General features: G+C 41.2%; 1 protein-coding gene across 1 annotated transcript; it reads left to right on the top strand.

The window, feature by feature from the left end:
• The first annotated feature begins 450 nt into the window (after positions 1 to 450).
• On the top strand, positions 451 to 19,976 carry ALG14 (ALG14 UDP-N-acetylglucosaminyltransferase subunit). The gene is made up of 4 exons (XM_063407563.1): positions 451 to 602; positions 2,918 to 3,069; positions 6,894 to 7,016; positions 19,597 to 19,976. The coding sequence occupies exons 1-4, from the start codon at positions 470 to 472 to the stop codon at positions 19,825 to 19,827; spliced, it is 639 nt and encodes a 212-aa protein (XP_063263633.1). The 5' UTR covers positions 451 to 469; the 3' UTR covers positions 19,828 to 19,976.
• The last annotated feature ends 7,199 nt before the right edge of the window (positions 19,977 to 27,175 follow it).

Below are 27,175 nucleotides of genomic sequence, written 5' to 3'. Positions count from 1 at the left end.
AGTGCAATGTTAATATTCTTTATTTTATGCATTGCTGTACTGTGTAACATTAGAGCCGCATGTAAGCAGACATACCTGGATCAGCATCGTGTGCCTGCAGCAGTCGCGCTCCCGCAGGGCTCTGTGCGCCTCACGGAGCCGCACGGCCCCCGCCGCAGCCCGTGCCACTGCAGCCCGTGCACAGCGGGCAGCCTCTCATTCACCCCGAGCTTACGGCGATATTTCGCAGCTCCGGGACGCCGGCTGGGGGCCAGCGGGCGCTCGGAGGCGCGGGAAGCACAGGGCGGGCACACGGAGAGCCCCTCATGCCGCATCGCCGCGCCCCGGGCCCGCCGAGCCCCGCCCGCCCGCGGCCCCTGCCAACGCCGGAGCCGCCACCGCGCTCAGAGCGTGCGGAGGTTTGAACCGCGCCGGCCGCCGTACGGGGGAGGTGCCACTGCCCTTCCGCGAGAGGTGGCGCCCGCCGCGGATGGAGGAGCTGGCCGTCGTTGTCCTCCTGCTCCTCCTCCTCTCCTTACTGTTTGTCCCGCTGGTGCTCCTGCATAGGAGACACCGCGGTCGGCGGACGCCTCCGTTCAGTCTCCTGGTGGTGGCCGGCTCTGGTGAGTGGGGGCTGCTGCCGGCGGGAGCGGGTGGCGCCGTGCAGCTCCTGTCCAGGTTCCTGGAACTGCGAGTCCCGGCATTCAGTGCGACGAATGCCGCGTAACGCCCCGATCTGCCCTGGTGCATGCCGGGAGTTGTAGTCGCGGTTGTGTGCCAGGGGCCGGTCCCGGGGCCTCGCCACGGCAGCTCCTGCGGTCCCCCGGGCCGGGCCGAGTGTCCTCGGCGCCGCCGCCTGCCTTTGGGCGTTTGGCTTCTTGATTTGAGTCATTGGTGCGCGTTTCACCAAAGTCACGCACGAAGGCATCGATAAACTGGTGCAGGACTGCCCTGTGCCGCTGCTGGGGCTGGTGGCTGAAGATCACTGCTGGCGGTGCCGGGCACGGCGTTCCGAAGGCGGCACGGCCCGAGCGTACGTGGCGTTTGCAATGTACCCAGAGCACGTTGCTGTGATTTACTCTCAAAAGTCGCTCCTGGATCCGTCAGGGACAGGAATGACACCCCTCGCTAGAGGCCGTGTACATACCTGCTGCTCCTTGTTATCAGAGTTGAAGGGTAATTAATTTACCTCCAAACAATGCATTTGAAAATTTGGAGTTGACAAATACAGGCCAGCTGTTGATTTCAGCACCTCATTATCCCTTTGGTTTGCACACCAACTAATTGAGTAATAATCCTGAAATCTTTCTGCATCTGAGTTTGACTGGCAGATCGTCTTTACTCCCACTAGGGCTGGAAATGTGTGTATTTTTCTTCAGTCCTTTGGAATCTCGTTTGTCCATATTATACTTCCACTATACATAAGCTTACCAGCTGAAATAATATATATCAGTTAAAATTCATGTAATGTTCAAGTGTATTCTTTGAGACTTTTAAGTAGAAAATTCCTGCTCTTCTCTGAGTGCTCAGCTGATTGCATTAAAATATGTGAAACCTTTAACAAACACCACTCAGGAGAAAATATCTCCAAACATATCTGAAAAATATGGCATGAAATTGTATGGAAAGGTGGCAAAGTCTAGTGCAATGCTGCAACATAGCTCTCCTTGTCAGTTGTACATCAGCTATGAGTGTTCAGCCTGTGCAGGAAAGGTCTCTTGGGAGCTGTGTAGTGACACAGAACAGCAGGAGGTAGTAGGAATACATTTAATTTACTGTTTTGGTCCACAACTTCCAGCAGAGTGAAAAGCAACCTACCCAGTAAACACTTAAATTGTGTATTTATGGGTGCGGTTTCATGTTGGTGTGATGCAGTCCAACAGATAAAAGGTGAGACTGTTACACTTTACCTACACACACAATCTTCCTTCTCCCCCCCTTCCACTCTTACAATATCCCTTTAACTGCTTTTCAGAAAACTCAGATGACAAAAAAAAATTAACCCAGCTCCCAAAAAGCACAGTGTGTACAGCCTCCCCTTCTCTCTGGTTCAGTGCCAGTTTAGCTCCAGGACACAGTGACCCTGGTTAGAGGGTTGTGAAGGCCCATTGAAGGGCAGTGCTCAGAGCAGAGGCTGGAGCAGGACTGTTTGTTCTGCACACCCAGAGGCTGACCCTGCTGTGGCTGCAGGGTGACCCTGCTGTGGCTGCAGGGTGGCACTGCTGTGGCTGCAGGGTGGCACTGCTGTGGCTGCAGGGTGGCACTGCTGTGGCTGCAGGGTGACACTGCTGTGGCTGCAGGGTGGCACTGCTGTGGCTGCATGGTTGCACTGCTGTGGCTCCAGGGTGACACTGCTGTGGCTGCAGGGTGACCCTGCTGTGGCTGCAGGGTGGCTCTGCTGTGGCTCCAGGGTGACACTGCTGTGGCTGCAGGGTGGCACTGCTGCCTGGCTGGTTTCAGTGTGATGGGCGGGGGTAGCACAGCCCCTGCTCTGGCAGGTGACAGCACTGGGCACAGGGCAGGGTCAGGGACAGTTCTGCTTCCCAGGTGCAGCTCTGAGGCAGATCCTGTCCAGCTGCATTTTGGCCATCGCCCCATGGGGTGGCCTTTGAGTGCAGACCAGAGTGTCACTCTTTGCCCGGTTGTTCTGCACCGTGTACAGGACATTAAACACAAACATCAGACTCCTGTGTGACCCTGGCTCAATCCCATTTCACTGGAAAACCTCTGTCAGTACCAACTTCCCTGGGAGCTGAGCTCCCTCCATGCTATTTAAAGTCTCAGCCATCCTCTAACTGAATCCTTTACTCAGAAGATGCTTTCTCACTGGTAGTAGTAATACTAATATGCTTTAAAGTGGAAAGTGACTGATTCAGCTGAACTAATGGAAAGTTATGAAATGTTTCACATACTAATTGCAGTTTATTTTGTTTTACAGGTGGGCACACAACAGAAATCCTGAGGTTACTTAGCTGTTTGTCAGAGTCATACTCTCCTAGACATTATGTTTTGGCAGACTCAGATAAGATGAGTGAAGCTAAAATACGTTCTTTTGAACAAAAAAGGGCTGAAACATTCTCCAAGTCCCAGGTAACTTGTTAAATAGTCATGTAAGAAAAATGATCTTGACATTCTAATTCAAGGCAATTTGGAAGTGATTCTTTGAAAGGCCATTTATACCAGCTAGCCCAGATAGTTGTAACTGAAATGTTACTTGCAGCTATAAGAATACTGGGGCAAAAATATTCCAGAGGGGATTTTTTTTTAGTTTGGCAATTCCCTCACATAGTATTTTTTTAAAATAAGTTATATATAAAAATATTTTATCTAAGAAAACCTTAATATAAATTGTATTGGCTTTGTGTGTTTCTAGACTGTACCTTAGTCGTATTTTTAAAATAAAGTATTAAATGTGTGTTTAAAAGGGATGCAAGGCCTCAATGTCAATTTTCTGGCTGATCACCTGAGCCAATGCTGAACTCCTAAAAATCATGAGAAAATCATTAAAATATCTTGCTTTTTTTTTCTCAGATGTTTGCTTGCTTTCAGCTAGTTTGCTGTATGATTAACAGACAGCAGCATAACTGCTGACCCAAAGTGTCATCTGACATCCCATGAAATTAGCAGAAAGTATTAGTAGAATAAGTAAAATGGAAATGAATGTTCTGACTACAAAAATTTGAAGTCCTTTTGAGCAAAACACAGTAAATTAATTATTTGCATGGTGTTGATTTCATATGGTGCACTTCCATTGTTTTCAGCACCACTGTTGGGACAAAAGACTGTTGGACCCAGTACCAATGATTTTCAGAATACACCTTTTTAGTGTAAGGCAGCTGCTGCTCAGGTGAACCACAGGTTCACTAAGGAATGGCATTTTTGAGTTTGTTTACTGCAACTTTCACATCTCATTGTGCACCAAGGATGAATGTTTAATAAAGTGACCAGAGGTATTTCCTGTTCAGAGACACCTTGTTGGGTAAATAGCTGTTTACAAGTCATATTCATTTACCTGAAGAATGTCCAACCCTAAATTAATAGATTTCTTAAAGATACATATTTTCACTATGAAAAGGTTATGTGGTTTTCATAGTTCACTTATTTTTGCTAAGCAGCTTCTCCTTTATAACCCCTCCAACTACTAACAGATCCTAACAGATATTTTCCCTCAATGCTGAAAGCCAGAGGAAGATTTTTGGCTGCATGTGAGTTTGATGTCTGGATAACAGATGCTTATTTTCCTTTGACCATTCTCTTTCTACTGAGCAAAAGTATTTAGAGTGAAAATGAAAGATAAATTTTGGAAAGTAAATATCACATATTTAATATAAATATCACCTGTAACATATATTTGCTAGATTTCAGAGTGTGCTTTCACACACACACAGTGTGTGTTTTGTTATTTGGGACACTGGACATCATCTAACATTTAAAAATTATGTCTCAGTAGCTTCTTAAAGCTTTGCATAAATGAAAGTGAGACATCTGAATGCTTCAACACATGGTCATTCCCTTCCTCATTCTGTTAAGGAAGTAGATTTTTCCAGAACTAGGGACCAGATGGAAGACAATTTACAATAATGATGTAACAGAAAACCAGTGATGTAAGAGAAAATTAAACACACACACAAGAAGAAAAATACTGCACCTCAATCCACTAAGTCTCTTTAAAAAGAAATAAAAAATGCCTCCTCTGAGAAGTCTCTGGTCCTGCTATCACTGGCCTCTTTGCTCTCTGTTGCCCCTCACCTGTAACCACAATTATTCCACACGGATGCCCCCAGAGCTGTTCCTTAGGGAACCTTCTGTGCTCACAGAGAACCTGTTTCAGCTGCTGGCAACACACTCTAGCAGCAGAGACAACTTGTAATTGTTGGCTGAAGAACATGAATTCCTATACCCCCATTGGTCATGTCTGAGATGAGCAACCAGATTAAATAGCCTTTACATAAACCTCTTCTGACCTTATGTTCTTTTCCATTTCATGAGAGGTACTATGCTAAGAAGTCTTGTTTCTCATCATGAAAACATATTTGTATGTTCAGCTGAGCATATTATAATAATACAGAGCAATTGCAGTTTTCCACCAGCTTTTCCTTGCATCCTTCCAAAACAACAATATTAACAAGGTAAAGGACTACATCACTGGTTTTGAAATTACATTACAGACTTGCCAGTTTGGAACACTTGTTTTCAAATTAGAAAAAAATTCTGAGTGCATTAAAGATGTAAAGAAAAAAGATGCAGCAATATGTCACCATAGTAGATAGGGTAGAAATCTTTTTCTGGTATCAGACATACTATGCAGTATTCCAGCAAAATATACAGGATGTACCTTTGGAACGTTGACAGTACTTCAGGAGATGAGAAGCTGGCATTACAGAAGCATCTGGCAGTGCCAGATTGTTTAAACAAACAAACAACAGCAAACCCCCCCAGTTTTGTTTTTCTCACTTTAATACTTAGGAGTTATTTGATGTCTGATGTCATCTGAATAGTTCCACTGGACCCTGCTCTGCCTAAAACCACCTTATCATACTCATATTTCTTGCAGGGCTGAGTGCTATGCAGGGGTCTAAACTCCACTTAGAGCGTTTTTTATCACCTGAACTCTTCCAAAGCTTTAAGAAACAGAGACAGTGATAACCAGAAGTCTATTGAATAGGGAGCAGGGGGCATGTTTGTTTTTCTGTATTCTGTTGTCAGAGTAATGCAATCTGAGTTTCAACACCTGCAAATAAAACATAAAAAAACCAGTTTGTAACATCTGTTAACGCCTTCCAGTATCACAGCTATTAAAGAAACGTATCACAGTGAAACAGGATAATCTCAGTCAAGAAGATTAACATTCTGCATTTACAGGTGTTGGGGTTTTTTTGATTCTTTCCACCTTATATGTTAATAATAGTCTTAGTTATTGCTATTCAAGACAGGTTTGTAGTTTGTGTTTACCATACAGCTTTTGTTAACATCCTCTTTTAGGGGCACAAATCACCAGGACTAAGCTATGACAGTTAGCAATGTGCACATGAGGTAATTGGGCAATTTTCAGTATTTAGAGTTTCTTACACTCCATATAAGTTCTTCCAGAGTGGTGGTGGTCTGGTGTCCCGTGTGAAGTGAGGTAACAACCACTATCCACATGTCAGCACCACTGAACACTGCACTGCAGCCACTACCTTTGTCTTTCATTTAAACAGTCAAAAATGTCATTGGCATCAGGAGTGCTGTCGGACGTAGCAATAATTCTTAGGTGCAGCTCCTCTCCATTGAGGGAAAGGCACTTGCAAGGAGGGCAGGCAGCCCAAACAACTGTTCTGTGCTCCCAGACGAAAGGAAAACATCCTTGCTTTATTAATTTGATACCTTTTACAACAGTGAATCATCTTCATTTAGGGAAAGAATGAAGACAGGTACTTCTTTACCTATTTTTTATGTAATGATGTTCTTTCCTGTTTCTTTACGCAAACATTTTGCATTTTGAATATGCGTCGTGCATATCTGTTGAATACTTACTGAGTACACGTTTAAAGGATGGTGATACCTGCGTTTACATTTTTGACGGCACTCGGGGGCAGCAGCCGAGCCAAGCGCTGATTTCCTGCAGGATGGGTTGGATGCCCGGGCAGTGCCGGGAGGCCGGAGCGGCTCCGAGCGCCGCCGCCGCCCGCCAGGGGCCGCCCTCGCCCCGCGCTCCCGGCACAGCGGCTGCGGGTAACCTGGGACAGACAACAGCTACAGAGTGCCGGTGTTTCTCTGTACTTTACACTTTACTGTGTGCTTTTTATACACAAACGTTTCCTGAACTACGCTAAGAAAAGTAAAGGAAAAGAAAGTTGGCAGACAGATTTAGTAAGAAAGAGCCACAACATTCTCAGCAAAGTCACAGCTCCGCTCCTCGTGCTCTTTTGCAGTTCAGCCTTGATCGTATTCCCAGGAGCCGGGAGGTCAGGCAGTCTTGGATCTCCTCTGTGGTAACAACACTCTACTCCATACTTTACTCTCTTCCGCTGACCTACAAACGGAAGCCAGATTTGGTAGGTAAAGAAACCCTCAATTTATTGAGAGCTTGCTAATCCGCATCACGAAAGCACTTGGAATATGCAGACTGCATCTCATTTGTATGCTTAGGTTTGCAATTCACAGGAAAACTATTTTTAATGTTAAATTAAATATTGTAGCAATACATCAAGAAAGAGAGAACAGGTTTCACTGCTGGTGAATTAGAATAGCAAGTACCACTTTTCCCTCTCAAAGTTTGCAAGTAACTTCAGAGAGTCACTCCCTTGTTATGCCGGTAGAGCTAGCAAAAACAAGATTGATGCTTCCTGATAATATCTTTTCAGGATTGCAGCAGCACAAACTATGCCTGAAAGCCTGGTTATCCTGTTGGCTGGACTTGCTTCTAAAATGGTATGACCAGTCTGGCACAGGCAGGTTCAGACCAGCACAAATATATACAGATTCAGTTCTTGTGCTTACATGGACTTTTGAGCTACAATGCATATTTATTTAGTCTTTGGCTGACTGACATTAATTATCTCATCTAATGACAAAAAGCATCACTGCTGAAGTAGCAACTCCTCAGCACTTCAGTAGCTTCTTCAAGCTGTTCAGAAAACTGCACTCTCATGCTAATTACATTTTTTTAAAAATATTCCACACAGTTAAACAAGTCAGAAGCATCCAGGGTTGTCAGATGGTAGAACTACAATGGATATATTCAATCAAGAAAGTTCTGTGTTAACATAAAAGGTAGGGCACTGGTCTTCTAGCTTTAAGTCTTACAATTTTGTGTAAGAAAAAATTTGGTTACAGCTGGCTTCTTGCTAGAGCTGTTGCCATCTTAAGGGTCAGTAATCTAAACTTGAGGGCTTTTTAAGAAGTATTAGTTTAACAGAACTTCAAATTAATACTTTAGGAGGTTTAAAATACTTAAATGAAACATGTAAAAACTAGTGCAGTTACGAGGTATGTTTCATAATTTAGTAGTAGCATCTATACACACAGATATTTGTAAAGAGACTTTAAAAATCCCTCTGTGAACTGTATGGCGAATTCTAAAGAGGCTTTTAAATGTTTGCAATATTTTGAATGCTTAGAGAGGCTGATGTGAGTAATGTGATCTCATTTGCTTCAATAGTACTGGTCAGTTCCTGTCAGATCAAAATCTTACTTGCTTGCTGGACTTTTCAAACAGTTTAGTGTGCAGAATAACAGGGGTAGGTTTTTTTGCAGTTACTGTTTTTCAAGCCTATTCTGAAAACTGGAGATAAAACTAGGAGAGGGGAGAAGGTGGCATGCTATTCTTTCTACAGTGGTTTTGATTGGGGCAGTGGTAATAGTCAAGTTTGTTTACATGAGCAGACAGAAAAATGTGAGTAACCTATTTAGTAATCACTTTGCTACACCACTGTGTTAGGTTAGTGTATATTTTTTTTACTTATTGCAAAAGAAATTGAGTGGAAAAATCTCACTGGGTAGCTTAATAAAGGAAGCAGAAAGGTACTAAACTAATTCCATGTTTTCTGTTTACCAAAGGAATTTAAAGTGACAGTGAGATTTACACAGAGTTATTGGAAATGGTGTTGGAGTTGATAAACTGTGATAAGCTATCAGAAGACTAATGTTTTGAAAAACACTTGTGCTTGTAAAATAAGGATGTGTTTTAGCAAGGTCTTTAAGCCCTTTGCCCCAGTCTCAAAATGAGATCCAAAGAGTCTTTATCCATGGTTAAAGAGCTGGAGGGGAAGGCAACCCCAATTACTTTTTGCCAGGTACTATTATCAACCAAAATAGCAGCTGGCAGAAGCATCCCTGGCATTATGGCAAATCATGTACCACGTGAAAGCTGCTTACATATTACTACTTGTATGTATATCTTAGTTTAAGAATTCTGTAAAATATAATAACTCAGAGAGCTGCAAAGATTTTAAAACACTTATCCAAGGAGACTGGTTCAGGGATTAAAATGCCTCACATTGCCAGTAAAAAGACTGAATGGTATGTGAAGCAACTGGGAGTATTTAATTGCCTTTCAACAAAAATGTTTGCAGTGAATTGAAACTCAGTCTATTCTTGGCAAAATGTAATGCTTACTAATGTAAAGACCTAGAAAGGCTGGGACAAATACTGGCATTCACAGGAGTCATCCATAACTTTTGGCATGGAAATCAACAACCGAGTTTAGAAACAAGCACAGTGTTACATCATGCTGAGAGCTTCATATTTTTAAACAGGAGAGCTTATGGGTGCTGTACATTTTCAGTCTAGACACTGTTTTGTTTAACTGCAGGAGGGAAAGACAACTTTGAGTTGCTTCTAAGTCATTTGTATGTATGAGAGATCCCCAAATCCTTACACTTGCTTTCAGAAATACATGTATGTATGAAGGTATGACTGAAGTCTTCTCTAGGCAGCCAAAAGCTGGAGAAACACAGAAGTGTTGCAGTTGTCAAGAAATGCAGGACAAGAAAAGTACTGCAAAGGGAGCCCAAAACCATTAGGTGCACAAAGGCAAGATTTGGAACAGATAGGCTGGTTATGCCAACCTAAGCCTGTCTGTGGAGTGCAAATATCTGCAAAATGGAAACAGCAAATCCAGCTGCACAGGAGTTACTTGATGAGCACTTGATATGTGCTTTACTTGATGAGCACTGTGTCCCTTTTGTGTCTGCCACTGATGTGTCAAAGCTTTGTGGTTTACTTTGCATGAGAAATCAGTTCCATCTAACCCTTCTTCAAGACAGTAAGTTCAGAAAGAACTGAACAACTTCCAGGAGATCTTTGCTGTCTTCCAGGACTTGACCCATGCTCGAAGAGGGCCTCCAGAAAGTTTAAGAAATGTAAAAGTTAGTTTAGTTGTTCAGCTTGAGATCATCTTCAGGAGGTACATTTCTGAGTTACGAACATCTGCACTCTGCAAAGTTAAATCTCTTTAGAGATATTAAGTCAAGTAACAATTAAGATGTCGGAAGTGATGATTGGCTTGTGTTTCTATAGCCGAGAATTGTAGAAATGTGTCAGAGTGTTTTGCAGGTGAATGTATGGTGGGCAGTTTTTACAACATCTGTCTGTTAGACAGGCTTCCTATACAGAGACCTAGAATTCGAGGGAAGGAAAAGCTTGTGCCAGCACACACTGCCAACACCCACCTTTCCCCAGAAAAGCTTTTAAAACCGTTCATCAGCTGCAGCCAGATTTAGCATGCAGTCTCAGAGATTGCAAATTCCTACCATGAAAACAGGCAGCTGGTCAGAGAAGAGAGACTTTTGTTGTCTTCAGTGAGAGAAAGGCTAAGAAGAAACATAAAACCAGAACAAGCTGTTATAAGATATGTTATCTAGAAAAGGATGCAAATCCTTATTTACAAAAAATTACACAAGCTGCTCAGACATTTTTTCCCAAATATAAAGAAAATTACTGCATCTTACTTAGATTATTTGATATACAAGAAAGACTAAAGTTACATCTTTCCTTTATGCTTGAATATGCTCGAAGTCAGTCAGTAGATACAAGTTCCAAGGGAACTGGTGTTCAGTTCTCTTGCTTACAGAACCATTGTCCTTGGGCCAGTTTGCCAACCCTGCAACTAAGTTTTCATGTGATCTAGTCTTTTGTCTGGATCATGATTACCCTGCTCATTCTGGCATACCTGAAATCTAAACTGAAAACAAAGGCTGTGCACCTACTACAAAGCAGAAGCTGCAAAATATTCTATCTAGTACTTGTCTTCAGCCATAGATGGGTTATGTAATTAGATCAGTGATTTGCTATCCTTCAATATAATTAAATTTCACCTACAACTGTGCAGAAATGCTGCATAAAGCTCTGTTCATTAGTAGATTACACATCCTGGACCCTTAGGACCAGATTTCCTTTTCTGGGGACACTTCTCAACAGTTCCTACTGCCTCAGGGCTCTACAGAGCCTGAGATAAGTAGATATTTTCAGATGACTGCTATTTGGAAAAACCTGGGTTAAATCAGGCTAGGGAAGCGGTCCTCCCACATTAGGGCCTCCTTCCTGTGGGAAGTCTGTAGTGAGTTTACATTTGCAGCGCAAGTACGTGCTCTGCTGTCTCTCCCTCCCCACCAGCTGTCAGTTGAATGAGTCTCTCCTTTTTAAACTTCTTTCTAGAAGCCTGAAACCTGCACAGCTCATCATGCTTGTAGCAATCACCTCTTCTTTTATGACTGCACATCCCACAGCCTGGTCCTCTGACTGGTTAAACTGACTAAGGCAGCTTCTGCTTACAGAAGTGTTTGCACAGTAAGCTAAATGAAAGGAGATCATTATTTCATTTAGCTAAGATTTTCCATTCTTTGTGCCCTGCCCAAAATGTTTAAAGTTCATAATACTCTCACAAACTACTGTGACAAATAGTAAGCTATTGTCCCTTATATCATGGTTCCAATTGGAACTTTTTGGAAAGCTACAAAATCTGGGCAGTGGCATTTTTTTCTTTATTCATTTTATAACAAGTGAACTTTGTATAATGCAATATTAGGACTATCTGGTGCATTCCTTTGAACACTGAATCTTTCCACAGTGTTTAGAATTCTTTTGGACCAGATTGACTGTATGTCTGATCTAATAATTTTCTTCTAGGATCAACACAGTCAAAATAAGCAAGAGGAAGAATATTGGATTAAGAACTTCAGCAATACAATTTTTTTTCATCTAAAAAGAAAATAAAGTGAAGGCATCAAAATTTAACTTCTCAGTGTTGATGAAAATGAGTCTTATTCACCCCTCCTACCTTGTGTACTGTGTACAGCTACCCTGCAGCCACAATGCAGAGTTGCCCCGTGGTGAGCACAGATAAACATCTGAAGCTGTTCCAGTCAGCTGGTTCAAAGCTGCATTGTAGCTCTGCCCTTTCTGTGACTGCTAAGTAGACTTGCCTATAGACACTGCATTTCAGACAGAGGACAGGAATAGCAGTAAAGATGAACTGAGATCTTAGCTTAGATGTAAGGAGGCATTTTTAGATGTAAAAATCAGGTTCATTATGAACGTAATGAACACCCTGGTCACACTTCCATGTATGTTATAAAGTATAACAGTCTTGCTAAATCTAACCACTGGTATGCAGATACAGACTGCCAACACCTCTAGGTTTTACACTATCAAGATATTTCAGGCAGGTATTTGATGCACATTCTTGCTATACCAACTTCAGTGATTAGGCAGTAGCCCAAGAGATGTTTTATGAACATTTAAATATCATGTTTAGTTAACCTAAAATACTGCTTTCAAGTTGAAGTTAAACAAATGCCTGATTATTGAAAAACACACTGAGATTTGTAATTAAAGGCTCATTTTAGGCCTCTAGTAGTAACATGTATGTTATGTATGAGTATATTTGAAAGTCCTTGGGTTTAATTTCTCCCTTCAAGTAGAAGCAGGCTACCAGAATAAGCAATACTTTTTATATGAGGAGATATAAAAATTATTTGTAAAGAGGGTTGGAGGGTATTTGTTATGGTGACTAAGAGACAGTGGTCAGGTTGAGATTCAGCCAAGGTGATGGTGAAAGCCATCTAGTACCTAGTGTTGTAGCTAGAGATGTAGTTCAGTAACTACCACTTAATTTACTTGGCAAAGGCTTTTTACTGAATTCTTTTACGACCATTTTTTTCATCTACACTAGGTCAAATTTCCTCTACTTCCTAGTAATTTGTCAGCAGCAATAAACCACATACCCACTCCATAGTAATGGAGGTAGGGAGTTAGTTATTCTCCACCCTGTATGTGCTTTGGTAATCTTCTTGGTTTTTAACCAACCTATCCATCTCCCACAATTTCTCAAAAGCCTCAATGGTTGTTTTGTTGGTCCCACTGACAGCCTGGGTGTTCATGTAATGTTTTAATAACCAACACTAACATTTTCACAGACTTGAGCCTTAGTACCAGTCTCACAGCTGTCATTTATTATTATTTTTAATTGATCATTCTATGTTTCTCATTTGACATTTGGAAACTAGGCTGGGAAGTATGCTGATGGAAACTGCCCCTCCAAAGGCCTTTCAGTCCCAATGACAGGGATTGATGACCATCACCTGGCATACAGGGGCAGTTAGGTGTGGTGCCTAAGGTTAGACTCCTTAGAAAAAAATAAAGCCTGCATGTTTCTTTAGGCATCCAAATGAAGATTCTCAAGCCTTCCTCACGAAGCTGTTGCCTAACTTTTGACACTCTTAGTGACCCCAGGCATATCTTTCTTTTCATCAGTAAGCCCTTGGGCATACCCACAAGCAGACCTGAGCTGTTTTAAGTCTACAATGTGAAACAACAACATGCACAGCTAAGCTCCTGTTCTCTGCTGAAATCCAGGAGCTTCCCTCGATGCTTTGTATTCAGAGGCTGATGCAAATCACATCAGCTGGGACTCTTCCCTTGTCTCTTTCCCCTGAGGTCAGTGGGTTGGTAACTCTGAGTCAAGCCTAGAAAAAGGGTGTGATAATGCCTAATGCTGTTACTATTAAATCCTTACATCTAGTTCTTAGTGGTTTTGCAGAAGCTCTCCTTTTCTCCCATAAAAAAATCCACTAGGTAGGACTTTTTTCTCTCTCTGCCTCCAAACGTTTAGAAAGTGAGAGCTGCATAAAAGGTGATGCTTCCCAATCTATTTTGTTCTATAATGAAAGTAATACTCAGAAACAAATTGAACCCCAGCTGTGTAGTGTACTAATTTAAGTCCTTTACTTCTCTCTTCCTCACTCTGGCATTCACTAATTTTATTTATCCTGGTTAGGTAATGTGCCTGTAGGACCACACATGTCTCAGCTTGTTTTGAAGAGCACCTCACTTCCCGGCTGTATTGTATGATAATAACAACAGCTACTGTACCAGTGAGATCCAGAGGTGAACAAGAAAGGTTTTCATGGCAGTGCTACAACCTACAGCTGCTGACCAGCCCCAACCCAAGCTGCTGCTGTAGGACACTGTAACTACCTTCTTGCAGCCCTGATGATTCAAGTGATTTAGACAGCAGAAGATAAAAGTGTACCCAGGCATAATTCAGTTCTACCTTAATTACCTGATTTACATCAGACTATACATGTAGTTTTTTGGCATGTTTTTGCCCTGCCTTGCATTCTGCAGGTAAGTTCAAACAGAAAATAGGGTGTGAAGTTTTAGCTGGTTTTAAATGCAGGTGGTGGAGGAAAGTGAACTGGATAAGATCTTCACTCTTCAAAAAGGATAAAGCAGTAGGTAGTTTAATGACCTTTCTATTGTGCAAGCTGAACCTGAAATTCTGCTTTCTCCTCATCAATAACACTAATAAAGAATTACTGAAAAAGGTTCCTGCCTTTTTTAAACCATAAAAAGTATTAACATTCTAAGCTAATTTTTCTCAATGTTCCAAACTTGAATTTCAGACGTCCTGAAGACCAAGAGCAAAAGCTTCCATAAGAACATTCCCTCTCAAAATGCTTAAGTATTTCAGTGTGAAGTTTTTGAAATAGCAGTATAATATTAAAAGCAAGCAAGCGCTGATGAACTCAGGAGGTGCTGTAATTTACATAGCAGAATACAAATTAATTCATTGAAGATTCTCTCTTCTTGTGCCACAGAAATAACCACCTCCCCCCATCAGAACAAAAAACACACCAAAAAAAAAAAAATCATTATTCCTATAACATAGAAATATCTAACAGTTTTTTTCCCACATTGTTAAAAAGTAGGTATTGCATAGCAGTTAAAAGGCAGGACTTGCATAGATATAGATAATTCAGTTAACCCAGCTTTGGTCCATTTTGTATCACTCCACTTGCCTTTGCCTCTTTCAGTAGCTGTCTATCACCATCACCTCCTATTCCCTTAGTCTTGTCTCCAGGTGTTCAGCACTGTGGAGTAGGGAGCATTGCCAGAACGAAGGAGGCCCAAGCAGTGTCCTAAAGGTACTCCAGAGGTAGCTCCATGCCTGGTAAGCAGCAAAACCTTCAGTTCACACATACACATCACCCCCACCAGCAAACATTCTCATACTGGGAATGTTGTCTCCTCTGGGAGCAGGGCAGTTTTTCTGCTCTTGACCAAGTGACAAAAGGCCAATCTCTGCAGAAGTGATTAAGGAGAACAGCAGGTGTTGCCAGTTTCCTATGCATAGCAAATTGCAAATTAGTTTTCCACTTCTTACTAAATTTAGGGGGACTTATGTTGTCCTCCTTTTGATTGTTGTAATTTGGGAACATTAGTAGTAAACACTTGTTCTTTAAAAGATACAGCAATTCTATTAAAAGGCACAGCAATTCTGTTTACATACATATGAGAAAAACTGCAAGTTTACTGCTTTACTCATTTTTGCTTTGACCAGTGACATTTAACCCCAGTGAAGCTGCAAGCTCTGTTTCAGTGTTTTCCCTGGTAAATGTCATTCTGCTACAGTGCTGCATTCACCAACTCAAAAGTAGCTTTTATCAGCAGTGGTACCATGTGCCAGTGTTCGTGGTGTTCCCAGACTGCTGGCTTAGCTTATTTTCTTTCAACAGCTGTGGAAAATATCTGAAACACAAAGGCAAAGCTATTCCATTTTTATATAAAAAAGTGGAATAGCTGTTTTAAATTTTATTTTCCAAGTAATTGGAAATTAGATTTACAGAGTTGCTGAAGGTAAATGTTGTATTCTGATCCTTTATTTTTAAACCACCATTAATATACAGACTGATTAGTTACTTGTACTGTTTAGAGTTTGGTTAGATTGAATTGGCAGAGAATTTTAGTATGTAGGACTTAGTTTATAGACCTAGCTGTGAGCCAATTTAACAGTGAGCTGGATATTTCCTTACATTAGAGGAATAGTGCATATAGTGCATTAGTGCATATAAATGGTGTAGGGAGACCTGTAGCACTGGCTTCTAGAACAATCTCTTACAGCTTCTTGGCAACTAAGTAAGGAACCCCCAGTGACCAGGAAAGTTCTTGGACAACTGCAGCTCAAGACGTCAAAAAAGTGACACAAAAATTGCCTTTGGACCCCTTTTTCCCCCGCTTTCTGCTGCCTCATTAGGAAGGCTGAACTCAGAGATTTTCAGAGACATATCTCATGCAACACAAATATTCTACAGGCAGCCTTGTAGCTAAAGTAAATAGATACTGAGGGAAACAGATAATTGTAAATAGACACTTGAGGGAAACACCCTCAATAGCTGCTTGACCTTGTAGAGGCCCTGGTCCCTTCTTGTCCTATAGATGCCTGCCTCTTCCCCAGAGCATACTGATGATTGCCATGGGCTTCCCTGGGAGATACTGGAACTCTGCTGGCAAGGCAAAGCAAAAGCCTTGGTCTTTTCAAGGTGTAAGACATCAATCATTCTCCAAAATTTATTTTTGAATAGCATTTTGAAATTCATGAGTAGGACTTCTCATCTTTAAGGAAGGCTGTAGGTGATTCAGTTCCTTTTCATCACCCTTTCCAGTTTGTGTACAGGCAGGAGCTGAACAGCAGCATTTCTACCTTACACCTTCTGCAATGGTTCCTATTCTTTGTAATGTAAGTATTTGTTTTCTCAGAAGATTCCCCTGTTTTCTTTGAAGAGTGTGTGATGTTGGACTCCTAGCAGAAGGCCACTGACCTCTCTTCCTGCTGGCAGTGTGAGAGGGAGTAAATAGGACTGGTCAGACCAGATTTTTAGAGGAGAATTTCCACTGCAATTGCAACTGCACCAGTTCTAAGCAGGACATGCCTGTAGACACGCACTGAAGGTTAACTGAAGGTTATTTTTTAGTTCTGACTTACCGATGACAGCCCCCAGTTCAGATAGGGATCTTTCTGTGGGCTTCAGCAGGTTTATAGCAGTCTCTTTCAGGGGCCAGTTCCTAAATCCAAGTATTTTGGGATAGGAACATCTATAATCAGAGTATTATATGAACATTTTGCATACAGAAATCCTATGGAGCCACTTCTGCTTTGTCCTGTCTGAACTCATATGTGTAGAAGGGAAAAGAGCAGAGGACATGAGTTACAATCAGACCGTGTTTTTTTAAAGATGCCAGGTTGTTTGTTTTCCTGATCCTTTTTCCTGCATGCAAGTACTTTTCCAAAGATCAAAGGGCATCTGAGAAGCACGTTACAAATTATGAACAGTCAGTAGAAAATACAAACTGAGCGCATCATATCAAAACCTGAATATAGGAGAGGTATTTTATTATGATTTTAATTTTGATTGCTGTCTTCCTGTTTTGCACCTCAGCAAAGTAATAACAGCAGCTCAGTGTGGCCTTCAGAGCTACAAAGAGGTTTACAAATAGACCCAGTTATTGTTATTTCATTACATGATCTTTTGTGAGTACACATACTTCGGAATTCAGTGTGGCATTTACCTCTGTGTGTGCATCCAGACACAAGAATACCAAAATACCAACAGGACTGGAGCTGCTGGCCAGGCTTAGTAAAAGGAAGAAGTAGCATGAAGTCTATGGCTTGATAAAGACCATGATTGTAAAAATTCAGCTTTTTCTAAAACCTCTTCGACAATTCTCAACTTCTGGGCTCAGTAGAATGTTAGGATGACTACCTGACCTAAATTATAGATAAGAGAATATGTGTACTCCAGGTATCTCTACTAAAGGAAAGGGAAAGTGGAGTTTCTGTTCAGCAGTGGTGCACATTTTTGTCTATTCCCTTAAAGCTGAATTTTGAATAACAAATCAGTAGTTGGACTGTATTTTCAACTCACAAAAATAGTAAATAGTAAATAATTTTGGGGGGCTTTGGGTGCTTCTTATGCACTTATCTGAAACAGCCCAGCTTCTGCAGGGATGCTGGTGGGTTTGTCTGCAGACATGGGAGAACATGTTGTTTCCTACACCAGTATTTACAATACAGGAACAAATGTTCCTACAAATAGAGATACCTAAACATGCCTTAAGTTACATATCAGTAGCCATGTACCAGTACTGCAGGCAACATTCATGCAAATTAATCAAACTTTCCAGGAAAAATGGCAAAATGCATTATTTAGTTTACAGATACAGAAAAGTTTCTCTGAAATGCAAAAAGGCAGCATGTGTGGTTGGCTTATGCCCTTACTCACCAAATGTATAAAAAACAGATCTTCATTCTCAGTAGATTGTAGAGTAGGATTTAAGGTCCCAGCGTGGATGTGCTTGAAATGTTCAGCAGGAGGTTTGAAACCACAGTATACTACTCTGATTTCAAAATTCTAGGATACAAAGATGATGTCTTCACCTTCGTAGCTATCTAATATAAAAATAATACAAAATAAGTACGTTGTTGCAAGTTTCAAAGTGAAGGATCTGTGGATGTTGATACCCTAAAATTTCAAGATTAAAACTGCATACAGCATACTACTTGTAAGGGACTCTGAGAAAACATCAGTGAAGTCTTGCATTAATAATAAACAGTTCACTTAAGATCAACAATAAAATCAGAACGATTTTAGAAACAGTATTAAAGTCTGTTGATTCTGGTCACAGAAAACACAACATTACAGTCATCACACCCCCAAGCTGGATTTCTGGGGCTATGATCAAGGCAAAGAATAGGTGAGAGAATTTGGAACTCCATAGCACCAAATCTGTTGCTGCTTTTAGCTAAGGCTAGGTGCTGCTAACCAGTTTATCAGTGGGATCTTACCATGAAGCAGGAAAGGAAATGTCCTGAAGCAGAAGTTCAGATTTTTCCTCTACCAGTATAATATCTTTCACAAGCTGGTGAGCTTGGAACCAAAAAAAAAAGTGAGTTTATGGGATATAGGGACATAATTTTATAAAAGAACTCTTTATTTCCATGTAACCCCAGCTGTGCAGAAAAGTGCTGATTACATGGTGGTATTTAAGTTTAGTAAGAAATTTCTTGCCTGAAATCAATTTTAACACCAAGCTGAGTGCCTAATATACCCTGGTTTAAACCTTTTACTTTTTAAAGCAATATGTTTTTCAGTTGAACAATGTATAATTTAGAAGAGTTAAAAGAGTTAAAAAATTAAAAGAGTCCTTTAACTGTTAACTTTTATAAGTGAATTTGAGCTCCTCTGCTCAAAGGACATGACATGTTTTTATCACACCTTCCTTCTGTATGCTTTTAACTATTTCCTAGTGTTTATTAAAAATAAAAAATAAAATCTAGTCACACATAGCTAATAGACTCTTGTGAAGGTCATAATTCATCAGCACATTTTTCATGAACTCTTAAGTGTTTTCTTGACTTAAGCCAAGGTTCAAGATGTTTATAAATGGATTCCAAGTTTAATCCTAATTAAATTTTGGGCTTCATTATGTGCACAGATTTTGTAACTGATACAACACAAAGCTGTGACTGAGAGTGGAAACTGTTTTGGTTATATACCCACGAGTCAAGGAATTGTAAACTTTTCCTTCATAGAAATAACTGTGCCATCTCAGAGGTCTTTTCCTCCTTCATGACATGCAAAGAAATGTGGTATTTTTTGACAGCTACTTTAAAATAATGTTTTTTGTTTCCCCCCCCTCTATTTTTTCATATTCACCTGCCTTTTCCATGTTTTTTAAATTATATTTTGAAATACATTCTTTGTGTAAATGTAATGTTAAATGAATGTACACTTAATTTTTTACTGTAAGAAAAAACTCATTACTTACTTTTGTAATGTGTTTCATTTCTTTTAGATATTGTGCAATGGACCAGGAACATGTGTTCCTGTCTGTTTATCTGCTTTTCTTCTTGGCCTTCTACGAATAAAGAGAACAATCATTGTGTATGTAGAGAGCATCTGCCGTGTGGAAACTTTATCACTGTCTGGAAAGATTCTTTACTACTTTTCAGATTATTTCATTGTTCAGTGGCCTGATCTAAAGAAAAAATATCCCAAGTCAGTATATCTTGGTCGAATAGTGTAACAACAGAAGATAAGCTAAGCTTTACTTGAAAAGCTCTGCAAGCTTCTCATTTGCATTCCTGTAGTAATTTATTTCCAAGAATTTCTGTTAATAAATTAGGCTGGTACTTTAAAATGAGACAATAAAGATTTCTTTACATTTAAGTAAAATTTTTGTGTATTTGTATTCATTGCTATCATGTAGGTCTGTTTGCCAATAACCCATAGTGCCTCTAAGTCTATGCTTTCTCTGTTTTCATCTAGCTTTCCTGCTATGTGAATGGTAATTTTTGTCTACAAATAAATATGGGAATTTGTATGAATGTAACATTTCCTGTAAGGAAACTTTGTGTCATTTTTAAAATTGTAAGCAACAAAGTCTTTTTCTAGCACAACAGACTTTATTTCCCTTATGCTAGCAGTGAAGTCCCTTGTGAATCCTTAGAGTATAAAGGAAACAGTTATATTAAGTTGGCTTCATGACAGTTTGTACTTTACAGTCTTCCAAAACCCCCAGAGCATTAAACCAGTATCATTTTTCCTCTGGTCTTGTCAAAGCTGTTATAATCTGTTGTGCACCCTTTGAAAATTGTTGCTTACTTCTTAAGATAAATAAAAAGGTGACAAGTGTCATGCTACAGGCGCAATACTTACCCGTGTAAGAAGACTTTCTTCAAAGCTTATGTGCAAAAGCCTTACGGAATCTACATCAAACAGAGCAAAACTGTCAGCTGGGAAAATTGAACTGGTTCAAGCTCTGAAATAGAGAAAAAAAAATCAGTAATAAGGGAAGGAACAGAGTTACCCTCTTTTCCTGATACGGTGAATTTGACTTCCAGTATATCCTCTTCTCTCATTTTAGCACCTTACTTTCAACAGTACAATATACACTTAAGACTTTGCCATGAAAAACGGTATCACGTACATTGGAACAACTTTTAAAAGGCATTTTGTTTGTGGTAAGTATGTGAAAGCATACTCCAGCATTTCACATTCATCTGGCAAAATGTAATTGTACAACTATCCCACCTATAAAGCAATATAAACACATCTGTCATCTGTACACACACAAAGCTGTGTGGCTGGCTGCAGAAATATAAACAAAGGAAAAAAGCTCGAAGGAGAATAGAAACGCCCTCCAGAGTGCACAGCCTGGCTCTGGTGGAGCCCAGAGCAGCTCATCCTGCGGCAGGAGGAGACTCTGGGAAGGCTTTTCCTCACATCAGATGTCAAAACATTGCAGCAGCTCTTCTGGTAGGGAATGGGGGTGGAATTTAGCTCAACAGAAACAATGGTTCCTGCTGTCAGGACACAAGGGCCCAGAGGAATAGGCTACTTTGTGCAGAAAGCCACTAGAAATCATCAGAAAACGCTGTGCAGAAAACTACTGTCACGATATTGCAGGGCCGTGCGGGGAGCCAGCTGTTACAACCTGTCCAACAGGCTTAATGATCCTCAGTGTAATGGAGCCCTTGATGTGGTCACATGTGAGAACAGGGAGTTTTTGTGGGTTTTAACCAAGATTATGTCTGAAATTAAAGTGCAGTTAATAGGTTAAGGCTATATGAGAAGGATTTTGTGCAGCACATACTGAGGTCCTTGAAAATGACTTGGTTGAAGTAAATCTGATGTGTCCAAGGGCTTTTATCCCTGAACCGGAGTGAGAGCTATCTTATCATGACTTTCTGCACAGTTGCAACTAGTTGGATAAGTTGGAGATACACTGGACTCTATTATGGCTAATGGTAGATTATTATTTTTATTTATTATGGCTAATGGTAGATTTATTTTAGATCAGTGCTTTCTCTGCTGAGTGTTGCTTTCTGCTTTGCAAGGGAACTAGAGCAGAGGGGAAGGGGACAGAGGCAGCCTGTCCCTCTGCCCTGGCTCAGGGGCAGCAGCAGAGGCTGAACGCGCGGTGGTTTGGGGAAGCCTGAGGGGAGCCCGGCGGTGAATGGCGCCGGTCTGGGGAAGCCTGAGGGGAGCCCGGCGGTGAATGCCGGTTTGGGGAAGCCTGAGGGGAGCCCGGCGGTGAATGCCGGTTTGGGGAAGCCCGAGAGGAGCCCGGCGGTGAATGCCGGTTTGGGGAAGCCCGAGGGGAGCCCGGCGGTGAATGCCGGTTTGGGGAAGCCTGAGGGGAGCCGGGCGGTGAATGCCGGTCTGGGAAGCCTGAGGGGAGCCCGGCGGTGAATGCCGGTTTGGGGAAGCCTGAGGGGAGCCGGGCGGTGAATGCCGGTCTGGGAAGCCTGAGGGGAGCCCGGCGGTGAATGCCGGTCTAGGAAGCCTGAGGGGAGCCGGGCGGTGAATGCCGGTCTGGGAAGCCTGAGGGGAGCCGGGCGGTGAATGGCGCCCTCGGCGCGGCACAGCCGGGCCTGCGGGAGGCCCGGGCCTGCCCCGCCTTGGCGCCATCACAGCCGGGCAGGGCGGGAGGACCGCGCCTCGTCCTGCTCGGGGTTTGTACCTCAGCGAAACCACCTCCGCTGCTGTGTTATGCCTCAGAGCCCTGCCCAGGGCAGGGTTTGGGGTTTTGGTGTGCTTCCCGACTGCGGGTTCATAAACTTTGTGAGTCTGCCTTTGAACGCTGTGGAGTTCCAGGAATTTTCTTTCACCTGTCACCTGCATGGCAATGACTACTGCTAAAAGAAAGAACTTGCCTGTTCAGACTTGTAACCTCCCATGTAAACACTCTGAAAGTAACAGTAGATTTCTTCACAAGAGGCTGTCCTGGAAAACTGAATTGCTCCAGGACATCTGGTGTGGCGAAGTCTCATTTTCAAGGATTTGCGAAGACTTTTCCCACTTTTCTTCACTGAGGGCCTTCTGGGGGAGCAGTCAAGAGTATCTCAGCCTACGTTTCCCCAACAGCATGTTCTTTACTCTGGTAAACCTGGGAAACACAGGTTAAAATAGCATATATAAAGTGGTTTTTAATGCAGATTGTTGGCTATGAGGGTGTGAGATGGTACCCATTCCCCGGGACTGCTATTTTCCTTACTGGCTCAAATGCCTACTTGAGTTAAGGGCATTTACTTTTCAGCAATTTATAATTAGTTCTAGCAAGTGAAAACTTGGATCAGAAATGACCCAGAAGTCTCTAGAGTTGAAGCAGGTAGAAATGAAATAGGAAGGAAGATCACAGCCTGACCAAAGCCTTCAACAAAACACTGCATCACAGTCATACTAGATAGTTCAGAAAAAAAGACTTCTGGCTCAAATTCTCCTAAAGGAAGTTTTGTTATCAACCTGAGTGACTTTTCCTTGAGAAGATTATCTCAAATAACTGCTAGTTCTCTCCAAAAGTACAGTGGAGCTGAAGTAAACTAGCACTTTGTTATTGAGAAGCTCTTTCTTATCTTTTGTTTTTAGAAAGTGGGTACAACCAAACAGTCTATTGTTCTAGGGGAAAACTGCATTCTTCCTCTCCCAGCACAGAACAGAAAACAGCCCTCTCAGGGTCTAGCTAAAGAGTTAAAGGTCACTGACTGGGCTCCTTAAGTTTAGATTCTTGGGGTTTGCTATGTCTCTTTTCTTTCTCTTAAATATTAATATTATGGCAAACACATTTGCATTACATGCAAGGAATGTTCAGTGTGAAATACATTTACCTCTTTTTCTCCATTTCCAAAAGAGGAAACTATAATATCTTATAGATTTGAAGCAAAATTGGGAAGAAATACATTCTTAAACAAATATGACTTTATGGAAATATCATCATCAAAATTGGCAAAGATTTTCAAAGAGAACAGAAGGTATCCAGAAATTCGTTGTCTGAATCGTAGCATGGAAGCCAAATTCTAAATTAATTTTCTTTATCAGATTGTTTTATCTAGATATGCATTAGCTGACAAATACTAAATATTCAAAACCTGATAAAACCTGATAAAATATAAAACCTGGTTTTCTCCTACTGGAGAGTATATAATGTACATCTAAAAATGGGTTAATTTTATTTTAATAAAGGAGGAAAGGAAGGTAGAAGAGGAGCACCAGTTAGAATGTAATAAAATAACTATATAAGAAAAAGGCGGACTCTTGCTAAAAACAGTTTAGGAGATTATTTCCAAGTTATACCAGAAGAAAGCTAAACAGACAGATCTACTTTCAGCCAGTGATTCAAATTTTTACAACTCAGCCATGACCATTCCAATAAAGTTAATGCTGTTCTGTTATGTTTTGCAAGATATTAAGGATTTCTGGGAAGAGTAGTCGAAGTCTCAAAAACAACTTCTGAAGTTGTACTCACACAATTCTTCAGACACCTGTTTTTCCGTGCAAAATCACCCTGTCATAACGTAGGACAGTAAATGCCGTGGATAAAAAGACTGCTGTATACAAATACTGCATAGATAATTTAAAACATACAAATGCAAGTCATGTTTGTAAAGCAAAAAGATCCACTTAAATCTGTGCAAGGGGCCCCAGAGCATATCCAGACCCAAAGTGATCACCTTTTCCATCCTCCTTTTCAGCTCCTAATGAGTGTGCCTTAGCCAATGAGCAGTGACAGAGTGCATCCTGCAGCGGGCAGTTCCCCGGGACAGGAGAGGAAGTAGGATGCCACAGGGAAGAGCAGCTCAGAGGCAGTTAGAGAGTGGCACTTGCACAGAAACCTTTATTTTGTTTAGTGCCAAGTGGCAGAATCCAGTTGAAGACATTTTTGCTCCACTCTTCAAGCAAAAAGCATAAAAGACTCGCTGTCACCATTTCTCTGTAGCAATGGTGTCTCTTACATCTCCTTAATGGAAATGAAGGGTTCTAGCAGACCCTTGGTAGATGTCTCCATGGCTGTTCAAACATCTTGCATACACAGTGCTTGTGTCTCCCTTAAACCACATTTGTGTTGCCTTTGCCCCTCCTCATCACGGCTGAAGCCAAATCACTGTGCTGGGCTGGGAGTTACTGCCACAGACACCAACTGCTGATCTGAGAACGGCTTCAGTTCTCTAAAGGAACTTCTGCTCTCCCAACAGGAGGCACTGGGAATGAGCATAAGCATACAAGGACTGTAGCCATGGCAATCCCACACTGTTTCTGGTAGCTGTGCACTTAGTAAAAGCCTGACACAGATGACTATTAGGTCATACATGTCATAAATGTTGGAGTTTTAAAAAGTCGCTTTAAAAATTTTAATTTATAACTTAACTGTGCAATTCAGAAACACATTTTTATCTAACACTGGCTATTTTAAGTCTATCACAGGCTTAAGTGGTAAAATTCTCATAATAAATGTTTCCTACAACAGATTACAACACCCCCTTTAACTTTGTATAGATAAGAGGAAAATTTATTTCACATATTTTCTTGGACACAGGTAGAGTCTTCTGTACCCGTCAAGCAAGGAGCATCAACAACCACAGTACACAAGAGCTTTGATCCTGGGGTATGTATCAGACCTAGCAGCATTGGGGATAGACCATACAACCCTAATCTATTATTTCCAGGCTGACTTCAGGAAACTATTTCACACAGGTAATAACTAGTTCCCCAAGGTTGTTGACTTTAGTGTTTAGGACAAATGTTACCTAGGACATTGGTTTTTAAGTTATATTTCAGCAAAAATAGTCTTCAATAATTTATTAATGAATGAAGGACAGCCTACATGTGAAGGACAGCAAACACACAATGATTCTTTAACTGAAGCTTACATAATTGGCCATAGGGTAATGTGGTGGGAGGAGGGTGTCTATATTACGGGACAGAAAACCAAAACAGCAGAGCCCTGGCAGCAGGGGGGTTGAGGAAGCTGCCTGGCTCTCAGTCAGTACTCTGATAGGCCTCTCCTTTGGCTGGCCATGCTGTGCCAACAAACTCCTGCTTGTTCCAGGAGCTGGATGAGCATCTAGGAAAGTAAGCATTGAGCCCTCAGGCTGCTCACAGCACAAACTGGACCCTAGACCTTTCTGAAACTTGAATTTGACTTTTTCCAAAGACCATACTTGCTGATAGCAAAATGGTAGTCTCATGACCAGTATTGTTGAAATCAATAGGAAGTACTCAGAGGCAGAGGTCATCTTGCATAAGCTGCTTGGCAAGACCCAGAATTTTGCACATGAATTCAAAAAAACCAGTAGCTCTCACACTAACAGCTTTGGACATTTTTCCTCTCATTGCTGTTTCATGCTGCAGTGGCAATGGAGAAAGAAATGAAAGTGGCATATGATACATGAAGATGGACCTTTGTTGACATACTTATTTTAACTAAGGTCACTATTCTGCAGAGTGTAAAATTTCCCATTTAGAATTTCTTGTATCTATTTTACTCCCCTGCCCAATTTTTTGTTAACGTTTTTTAATCCAGTTCATTAACTAGTCAGACATAAATATGCATGCAATAGAAATAAGCAATCTCACATCTAGCTGTGCCAAGAACAGGCTTTAACCATGCATGCATCTCTAAAAAATGCATTTTGATTGATAATGTGAGTTTTACACATACCTTGTCCTATCTTTGTGTGGACCTGAGGAACAAAGCTAAGCAAGATGTTTGGTGTGTTTGTTATTCTCTAACAAGAGACGGAGTAGGGGTAATAATACTTAACAGAAAATGGGGGAAATGGGGATCTCTCTGAGGATTTAAGAAAAACTTGTAACATTTTATCAATTAAGATATTATGCATAATAAACATGTGTATTTTGAATTGATGAATTAATGAACAGTAGCATAGACATGAGTCTACTGTTCCACCCAGAATGTTTCATTTGCAGGTTTGGGGTTTTTTGGGTTTTTTTTGAAGAGTGTTGGGGGTGTGGGTTCTCTTAATGCAAAAGTCAGGTATTGATGACTGTGCAGCTGTGCAGTGAGATAGCCTGGACTGTACTGGGTTTGAAAACTGCTCAAAGGGATTTTGTATAAATCAGAGGAAGAGAAAGAGAATATTCTTAGATGGATTAAACTGTCCTTGTATTATGCAGCAAATAATTTTTAAAGGAGTCTATAAAAAAGTGTTTTGCTTTTTTTTTAATATTGTGATTTAAGAAGTATTTTAGACCCTACAGTGAAGTTGCTGTGCGTAATCCTACCCCTTTTATGCATGGGTGCACAGTAGGTTCTTAAAATCAAAAAAGCCCTCTACTTGGTTTAAGAAAGAGTGGATATTTGTAATGCTATATCAACAGTCAGATCTGCTCAGTTAGCATTACGGTAAATTCTACTTTCAGCTGCCAGTAGCTTGGCAATTAGAGTTTCCTGCTTTATTGTTAAACACTGCAATTGAACTCTGCTGCTTTTCATTTGTGATCCAGCTTGGGATGTCAGCTGACACTGAAATGAATGTCCTAACCTCCAATACAGCGGCTTAAAGGATATCTCCCCAACATTCACTGCCAAGATGACATCCAGAAATTATTATTCAGCAGCAGTAAACAGGGTC

Source organism: Prinia subflava, chromosome 10 (assembly GCF_021018805.1).
Source record: "Prinia subflava isolate CZ2003 ecotype Zambia chromosome 10, Cam_Psub_1.2, whole genome shotgun sequence".
Classification (NCBI taxonomy): domain Eukaryota; kingdom Metazoa; phylum Chordata; class Aves; order Passeriformes; family Cisticolidae; genus Prinia; species Prinia subflava.
Note: the sequence above shows the minus strand (reverse complement) of the source record. Positions and strands in the feature narration are given on the sequence as shown.

Bases quoted from the DNA above. Each gene is read 5' to 3' on its own strand.
- ALG14 (XM_063407563.1), top strand. From the start codon at position 470: ATGGAGGAGCTGGCCGTCGTTGTCCTCCTGCTCCTCCTCCTCTCCTTA. The intron at 603-2,917 runs GTGAGTGGGGGC...TTTGTTTTACAG, and splicing joins CCTGGTGGTGGCCGGCTCTG to GTGGGCACACAACAGAAATC. The intron at 7,017-19,596 runs GTAGGTAAAGAA...CATTTCTTTTAG, and splicing joins ACAAACGGAAGCCAGATTTG to ATATTGTGCAATGGACCAGG.